Raw genomic sequence first — 9,370 nt, 5'->3', positions numbered from 1 at the left:
GCAGTCATAATGTCCATTGAGGTATATCATGACCTGGGGTAATGTTTTCATTAAACCTTCCCTTATGATACCTGATATGATTATGCTGTTTAAATGGATACTCAGCCCTAAGTAGCAGGTTATTTAAAGGAAACCCCAGTGCATCAATCATTTTGATCTCTGTATGGCATTGTTTCCCAAAAGATGGCGAAAAATTCAAAGTATGGACAATGTGCCTCAAACAAAGAAGATAACAAGGCATAATGACCATGACGCTCAGTTGGTCATGAGTTTCCATACATTAAAATAGGGAAACTTGGAAAAATTGGATGAAAAACACCATTTTATAGATATATGACCTGTAGTTGTGAAAATCCCAGGTTAAAACATTTACTAGGTAGTAGTATCTGATGTATCTGCAAATAATTTACTTCTCACATACTTTAATACTTTCTTTTTCATAAGCCGATGTTATGAATATGTGTAACTTGACTCAGTTCTCAGGGCATGTAGCTTAGGCACAGGGGCAACTTTGTATTTTCCATTATTATTAATACAGTCCTATTTTTCAAAAAATATTGGGTTTAAATCAGAAAGTGTATTCCATACTGGAAAGCACGTCATATTCTCACGTGACACTTTTTCAATAAGTATATTCTATGTAAGGCTGGTGGTCATGATGCTTCTGGTGATGGGGGAGTGGAAGTGAATCCAAGACCACCAGCTGATCAACTGGAGATTGACTAAATATTACAGAATGTCAAGAGGCTAGGGCGATCAGGACGATGCTGAAGGCTCAGTCACTGGATATAGCTGACACCATGAAGGGGATTGATGCTTTGGGGCCCAAGTTTGTCCTGAATGAAACTATTAATTCTGTGATCAATAATTATAATCAGATTAAGATAGTGATAAGAAGATGAGAGGAAAGGCTAGACGTGGTGTACCGTAAAGTACGGTTTTTGGAAGTCAAATATAAGAAAAAGAACATTATAATTTTTCCTTATTGTATAATATTTTAATGGTTTATTTTGCTTATACTCTGGTATGTTTATTGTGTTGCTTCTGAGGGTATTCCAGATCAACTTCTAGTATGAGCCCTATTTTAGAATCATCAGAAATTTTTGTAACATTGATGTTTAAATCTTGAACCCATTTAAAATTACCATATTGAAGGCATTGATTGGCTCATTGCCCAAATATATGTAGAAGTTAGCATCTAGGTACATTAATAAATAACTTGTTTCCTCTTTAGGCTTGTAATTACTTATATGCTTGTTATTGACTTTGGAATATCTCTTACAGCATTGTGATATTCTACCTCTAATCCCCTTTTCAAGTAAGAGAATCAGATCATAATCAGATAGCAGTTCCAGGTATTTTTCATTTTTAGCATAGCTTCCAAAGCCAGCCCAGTTGATGTATAATACCAAGCTGCGTTCAATTGGTAAACATCCATACAAGTTTTCCGAAATGCTTCGAATATTTGGCTAATAGGAGTACATTAATCTTAAGACATAAGTTTTGGTATTCGCCTATATATTTAATATTGAACGCTTGCCAAACATTGTGAGCATGGTCATAGTCTTCATTCATTATTCCGCAATTGTTTAGTTGACTGTAGAAAGCTTGTTTATGTGGAAGCTTAATCTCAGGAAACCTATTCCAACAATCCATGTAGTCACAGGGATAAACGCCTTTCCGAATCAGCAGATCCATCTTGTCATATTTTGTAAACTCTTTTGCATTTAACAATTGATGCTTCTTTATGTTTCTAACCAGCGAATCTAAACTGAAGGCAATGACCCGAAACAAACTAGTAAACCTAAGATGCATTTTTTAAACCTTTTTCCCGAAATAAATGTACTTTCCTTCATTGTTGGAAATACGAGAGATATTTTTCTCATTGTAACCAAGTTCCTTTATAAATAGATGTGAATCGTAACTGGTTAGATGAAGCTGACTGGAAGAAAGGAAGGATTCCTTAATTGTAAATTGCAATTATTACATAATGGATCCACATATTTTTCAGTCAAATGACCATGGTGTCAGACTCCTCCTCCTCTTCTTGCTTTCTACAACCCTGTGTGGGTCTTGGCTGACTCTTTTCGAAGGTTTCTTAGTCTTATAAGTGTGCATTTTTTGAGTAGCCTGCCTGCCTGGTGTCGGGCTTTATTACCATTAAAAACCATCCACAAACTTTGCACTCTACATCCTCTTTTTCTCTGCTTTGGTGAGGGGAAACATTTCTCTCTGTCTTATTCAATTCTATCTCTAGAACCTTCCCTCTAAACGTTTATATAAATACTTTTGAAACATCATACCCTCTGTATAAGAATGTCTTTATATCTTCCATGAATATATTTGATAAAGTAACTAAAGCTACTCGGGTCATGCTTTTGATATTTATGTACATACAGCTCTTTAGGGTCAGGTTGGCATGTGTCCATTTTCTTAGACATTCTGCATATATAACAAAAGTTACTTTCATTGTATGATGGTACTTATTGAATTCAATGCATTTGTGAGAAGAATTAAACTTTGGCAGACTAGTGAAAAACTAGGACAAAGGGGATTCAGAAATTAAGGGTAATTTGCATGTAGAAGGCTGGTATGAAGGTGGCTGTCTTCTCAGCTGCACCCTCACCCTGATGATGGAGGTAGCAAGTACCACTGAAACGTTGGTAAGTTTTTTCCAGACTACAATACTAAAATCCAGAGGACAGCCATATTCTATTCGCCGACTTGAGATGTTCAAATTCCCACATAAAATTCTCGAATTATTGTCAGTCTGCGCTCTAGCGGATATCACTCTTACTACATGCTGAGACAAGTCAGTCAGTAGGTTTTGGTATCACTGATAATTCCAATTTATCTGTGGTAGAAAAGTGTGGGGTAGGTCGTGGTGTACTGATTTTTCTGCGTTAACCTGAGACACATTTTTATTATTTGTTTGCAATACGAGTAGAGGAAGGAGTGTAATTGAATCCGATGTTAGGAAGTGTTTAACGTTTATTCCTTTTACGAAAATGAAGTGTGGTGTTTGTGAATCTGGGCAATCAAAATATAAGTGCCCCAGATGCTTTCTTTCATAGTAAGTTGAGATGTGTTGTTGCTGTGTTAGTTATAACGCACCAACTTTACGTGAGTGCTTTCTTGTTGCGGGCAAGAAATGGAGAATTTGAAACACGGGAAGGAGAGAGTACGTAACTAAAATTCAACGCCATATTTAAATTTCAGTTGTTCGTTGTACTGCTGGAAAGAACACCGGAAGATAAAATGTGAACCTGTACCACCACCAAAAACCGTGGAAGAGGAAGGCACCTTAAAACATTCTCAGGAATATAAATATCAGACAGAAGATACTGTTCCTCTAGACAGGCTGAAGTTGTTAGGTACTAAAATTCCATACACAATAATTACTGATAAATGGTAATGACCACATGTACACTGATTGAATGTGGCTCTTGAAACAAGTTTGACCTGCCCTTTGATGGGATGTAGCCCATTATTGATTGCAATACAGATGCATTATCAGAGGGATTTTACAGCATATATATAAATCCATTAATTCAGGTTTTATTTATGGTTGTTGGCTCTAATATGTTATTTTATCATACCTAATCCATTTAACCTGTTGCAGAATTCAGGTATTGTTTATGTTATGTAGCCATAACTAATCATCCGGTCATCTTCCTGGAAAAGAATTTAGACATATTGCTACATTAAAATTCTCTTGGGTCATCAGTGATGTAAAAGTTGCCATGACTGATTGCCTAGAACAATTTATTCACCATGAAAACTTAAAATATTACTTAATGATATGTGACTTCCCATCCCTTCCTTTTCACAACCTTCCTTTTACTGTCCAAAGTCCTCTTTGATCCTCCTTTTTCTGTTCAAGCATTAACTGTTTGCACTCAAATGTGAAACCACACGAAGCCTTCATCAGACCCACTCTAAAATATATTTGACACAATGAAGATGCTGTAAAATTATATATGAAGTAATATTGCAGGTAACCTATGAACTTAATCTCACAAAACTTCTCACATGTCATCAAGTTATACATAAGTTACATAGGAGCTAAAATACAGCTAAACTAAGAATTGTACTGAACATGAATTGTCTTTCATACTGACTAAAATATATGTAGCCCAAGAAATATAACTTAACAGAAATATTCATAAAATATATTAAAGACAAATATGCCTAAAGAATCAATTGAGTCTTCCAATTCATAATTTGACACCAGTACCTCTGATGGAATGTTTCCAGACTTTGTTGCTGGCTATCTTTGACTTCTTACTCACCACAGCACTGAAATACAAATTATTTGTTTTCCAGAAAGCAGTACAGTTATGCAGCAGATTTTTAAGAACCCACACCTTCAAGAGCTTCTGGTGTCTATAGACAGTTCTCCCAACCCTGAATATGCAATGCAGCTAGCTATGCAGGAGCCACTTTTTATTGAGTTTGCTGATGAATGCCTTAGAGTTATTGAACCTACTGAGGATGCACCTAAATAATTACATTCTTGTTTCTTGAAGCAAATATTACAATAATTTTCCTGATGTAAGATACAACTTAAGACTGTCACAATTGAGGTTCTTTAGCTGTCACTGTTAACAAACTACTTGATCTGCCTAATGTATATGTTACCATAAAAGCCTGAATGTTGGTGAAACCTAGGATTTACCAGACAAACCGTGGTTTTACCATTCACTGTTGGTGAAACCCCATATTCCACGAGAAGACAGTAAAAGTAAAGAGAAGTGTATAAATGTAGTAACTCACTCTTATAATCGATGCTTTTTTCTATTTTTATTCCATAAATTACAATTTTAGAAACATACATTCCTTACCTAAGTTGTATTTTAAAAAACGTTTAACAGAAGTCAAAATAATAGATAAAAGCATTGCAAGAAATGTAAAAATTGTGAAATCCCCATATGCACCTCACTGTGGTAGAGGATGGGCGACATCAATAGGCGCTCTTGTCCTGGGGGCAAGAAATTGTCCCCGAAGGCGGATGAACTACCTAGTGTAGTCAGGCAAGGGGAAACCACCTGATTATATTCCCAAGAGAGTCCTTCATGGATGGACGAATCAAACGCCAACCCATGAAGCGCCACCATGCCTTTTTAAGGGTCAAGGACAGAGGAGGAGGAACCTAACCTAACCTTTTACTATTACCTGCTTATGGTGAATCCTAACATTTACCAAGACCCATTGGTCATCATTATCATCTTCATCATATTCATCAAGTATTAGGCCAAGTGGCCTGTTACGGTTTCATTCCATATTTTTAACGGTCTTCCCAGGCTTCTCTTTCCATTCAGTCTGTAGTTCAAAAGTTGGTTTGGGATTCTATTAGAGTCCATTCTTTCAATGTGATCATTCCAATTGGCATGATAATTCTGAATAAATTTAGAGACTGGTTCGACTTTCAATTTTTCTAGAATTTCTTAATTTCTTTTGTGGTCCAAAAGTGTAAAGCCAGCAGTTTTCCTCATAAATTTCATCTCTGCTGCTTGCAATCTTTTTTCATCCGCCTTTCTAATTGTCCAGACTTCACTTCCATACAATGGTACCGGTCTTGCTAGAGTCCTGTAAATGTTTAATCTTGTATGTTGCAACAAGGAGGGTTTGAAGACTTGGTTTATGACTGGTTGTTTGTATAAATTTTGAGGGCATATATTTCTCACCTTCATAAGATAGGGTGCAGCCTAAATAATTAATGTGTTGACTTGTCCTAGAGTTTTATTATTTATACAGATTTTGCCTGATATTGCCTGAAAATGCCATAATTTTAGTTTTTTCAATAGATATTGACATCAAAATCTGAGGCAGTCTTTTGTAGATTGTATATTGCCCGCTGTAGTTCATCTTCTGATTTGGCAATAAGTACTTGGTCATCCGCGAATAGTAGGATATCTAAGATCACGTTTCTTTTTATTGGTATTCCTCCATGGTTTCCCCCTTTCCAGCGTTTGATAATTGCATCCACATAGATTATAAATAAAAGAGGGGAGAGGCCACAGCCTTGTCTTACTCCTTTGTTAACTGATTTCCATTCAGATGGATTAGAGTCTGTTTTTACTGAAATTTTGTTGTTACTATATATATAGTGTGGATTATTTTATCAGGTATGTTATCAGCGGCTAGAATGTCCAGAAGAATGTTCCTATTAACATTGTCGAAAGCTTTTTCAAAATCAATAAAAGCTAAATGGGTTTTGATATTAAGTTCCCTGTGTTTTTCTGTTAGTATTTTTAAAGGGAAATATCTATCACAACATGAGCGTCCTCTTCGAAATCCGTTCTGTTCTAACTTTTCTTTGTAGTATTCATAAAGTTTGTTCTTTATGATATTGGCATATATCTTATAACCTGAGTTTAGTAAACTGATCCCTCTGTAATTTTAACAATTTTTAATATCTCCTTTCTTATGAAACAGCACTACTACAGCTTTCTGGTGGGATTCCACCCTGCCAAATTAAGTTTAGAAAATAGAGGAATCAATATTGAAAGTCCTCTCCAGCATATTTGAAAAGCTCCGGGTGATTTGTTATTTTTTGAATGTTTAAGGACATTAATTAGTTCTCCAAATGATATGAAATCTACAAATTCGTTGTTTGAGGATGCCTTAGTCAGTTCGCCAAATTTTGATGACCATAAATTTTTGAAGTAATCAAGCCAGGTCTGTTTTAATGCTATGTATTTTCACATTCTCTCTTATGTCAGTTCTCAACTTTTTAAGTATTTTAAAAGTCTGGGGGTTTGGTTTTGTAACATCTCTTTCTAGTTGTGCGGCAAAATTGTCCCACATTTCTCTGTGCCTTTTTGTGACTTCTCTTTTTGAAATTGCCCGTTTTCGTTTATATTCAATTTCATCTTCTAGACAGCATGTTGACAGATATTTTTTGAATGCCAGTCTTTTTTCATTTATAACTTTTCCTATGTGTTCTTCCCATTTTTGAATACCTTTCCTTCTATGCCATTTGTTTCTTAAACCGATGCTTTCTGTAGCCGCTTGTTTTAGTATATAAGTAAGGTTATCCCATTCTTCCTCAATATCACTACTGATTTTTACTTGTTGAAGCAATGTCAATACTCTGTTCTTGAAAAGCCATCTTATGCTTGTAACTCTCAAAAGATTTATCTTGAATGTTTTATCTAAATTTCTGGTTTGTTGTTTTTGCTTGAACTATCTAGGAGGAATTCTAAGAGGTGATGCTAGTAAATAGTGATCTGTTTCTATCTCTGGGCCTCGGTAAACTCCGACATCTAAAATAAAATCTGAGGCCTTCTGGTTTCATATTATGTGGTCAATGATTGAACGTGAACCTCTGACTGACCAAGTGTATTTATGTGCATCTTTGTGTTGGAAAAATGTGTTCATTGTTTTCAAATCATTATAAAGAGTGAAGTCTCTCAGTTTCACACCATTATTATTGCAAATTGTTTTGCTGAATGTGCCAATATTACTTCTGGATTTGTTGGTACCAATTCTAGCATTAGTACTACCATGTCAGATTTGTTTATTTTATCTATTATTTTTTGTAATAGCTTGTAGAATTGATCATTTTCCTCCTCTTTTCCTTCAACCAGGGCATATATACCCAGGATGGTTAAGTACCCCCTATAAATTTTGAGCCTAACTTCAATTATGTCAATAGTTCTTTGGAGCGATTTGTGAATCATTAGCATTACTCCAGCTTGAGCCCTCTCATTTCTTCCCACTCCATGATAAAAACTGAAGATAGTTGTTTGTTTCTTTAGACCCTCTGTATTTCTTTTTTGTTTCGGAAATATCTGCGACTTTTATATTTTTCTTTGCAAGTAAAACATCTAATTGATCTTTGAAAGCAATGCTGCGTACATTCCATGTGGCAATATTAAGTATTCCTTTCTTTTTCAATTTATTTGTAACCATGTTTAAGCCTAGGTAGTCATCATTAATAGCTGACTGGGTTGTATTTATTTGAAACTTGAAAGCAGTATAATTGTCCTATCCATTTGGTTGCTGGCCAAAGAGCAATTCCAGTGGTAGGAGTGCTACCTCAACCTCTGGACAGGCTTTATTCAGGTGGTATTTCCCCCAGCCCAGATGAAATGGTTATACCGCCATGACTCGGTTGTCAGAGCCTCATTTGTGGTAACAGGGTGCACCGCTAGAAGGTGGGGTTGACAGTAAGGTAGGAGATGCTCTAGGAGACGTGTCCTACCCCTTGCACCTCGACCCATTGGTAATACCCCAAAATGCGTTTCTGACTTTTACTGCCTGCTTATGGTAAATCCTAACATTTACCAACGCCCATTGGTAAGACCCTGAAATAAGACGTGAATAGTTCTTTTTGGGACTTTTACCAACATTGTTTCATAAAACCTAGGTTTGTCTGGTAAATCCTAGGTTTCACCGACATTCAGGCTTTTACAGTAACATACATATTTGATTTTATATGACAAAATCCTTATAGAGATTATTTGTGATTGTTTTATGTAGCTTTTATAAAACCGAAGTTTTTTTCAGTAGAATTGGTGGCTGAGTTAAATTCTACTAATTGTGTGTGACCATTCAGTTCAAAGAAGGCCTGATAACAAGTAGCAGGAGCTCAGTCTGTTCAGAAGCTAGATGACAGATGTGTCGGCAGCCAAACTGCACCATTACAAGTTTGCTCCTGATTTTTGCATTGTGTTGTAATATTCTTTTCTTATGGAGAAGACAGATTTGTGTAGCTAAGCCAAGAATTTGATGTACAGTATTCGTGAATACATTTGCAGATAAATTTTGCATTCACTGGAGATCAGTGTTCCACAGTGCATTTGGCACCACTGTGTGCTGTATGTTCTCTTGTTTTCTCCCTACCTCCTCTACTTCCTTCAAACCCACAGTACATGTGATTCGTGCGTGCATCCACCAATTCTACTGAAGAATATTGTAAACTTTTTGTAAATTTGACATCTGTCGACCGATATTAGCTGTTTTACAAATAAACTGGATAATTTTGATATTTTGTGGCCATTTATGTTAACATTATTCATGTTCCTCTGATTATCTTAATTCTGACACTATCTGTGTTTACCTGCTGTATAACTGTGAGTGAGTGTGCTTCGCCCGCAGGCTGTCGGCACAATGGATGCTAGCAAAGACTGTTGCTTGGTGTGTAAGAAACCGTTCTACGGAAAACAGAAATTTATTAGATGTGGAACAAGATTTCATCTTTCCTGTCTCAAAATGAGCGACACTGAGTATTCGTTTCTCATGGTGGAAGGGAAATCGACGTACAATTGTGCATCGTGTGTTGTAGTGCTAAAAACGCATCAAGAAGAAGCTTGAGATCTGCCTCAACTTCGGAGCTTCCAGTGAAGGAAATTTCTCCTGATGG

General features: G+C 36.1%; 1 protein-coding gene across 1 annotated transcript; it reads left to right on the top strand.

Moving 5' to 3' along the window:
- Positions 1–2,846: 2,846 nt before the first annotated feature.
- LOC110836759 (zinc finger HIT domain-containing protein 3) lies at positions 2,847–8,995 on the top strand. Its single transcript, XM_022078318.2, has 3 exons — positions 2,847–3,073; positions 3,220–3,374; positions 4,327–8,995. The coding sequence occupies exons 1-3, from the start codon at positions 3,009–3,011 to the stop codon at positions 4,506–4,508; spliced, it is 402 nt and encodes a 133-aa protein (XP_021934010.1). The 5' UTR covers positions 2,847–3,008; the 3' UTR covers positions 4,509–8,995.
- Positions 8,996–9,370: the final 375 nt, after the last annotated feature.

Source organism: Zootermopsis nevadensis, unplaced genomic scaffold, assembly GCF_977971745.1.
Source record: "Zootermopsis nevadensis isolate Lab colony 2312 unplaced genomic scaffold, Znev_1.0 Znev_ptg000061l, whole genome shotgun sequence".
Classification (NCBI taxonomy): Eukaryota; Metazoa; Arthropoda; class Insecta; order Blattodea; family Termopsidae; genus Zootermopsis; species Zootermopsis nevadensis.
This window is presented reverse-complemented; position numbering and strand designations above follow the sequence as displayed.

Coding starts and splice junctions, on each gene's coding strand:
- LOC110836759 (XM_022078318.2), top strand. CDS start 3,009: ATGAAGTGTGGTGTTTGTGAATCTGGGCAATCAAAATATAAGTGCCCC. Junction 3,074..3,219: donor CCCAGATGCTTTCTTTCATA/GTAAGTTGAGAT, acceptor TTTAAATTTCAG/TTGTTCGTTGTACTGCTGGA. Junction 3,375..4,326: donor AGACAGGCTGAAGTTGTTAG/GTACTAAAATTC, acceptor TTTGTTTTCCAG/AAAGCAGTACAGTTATGCAG.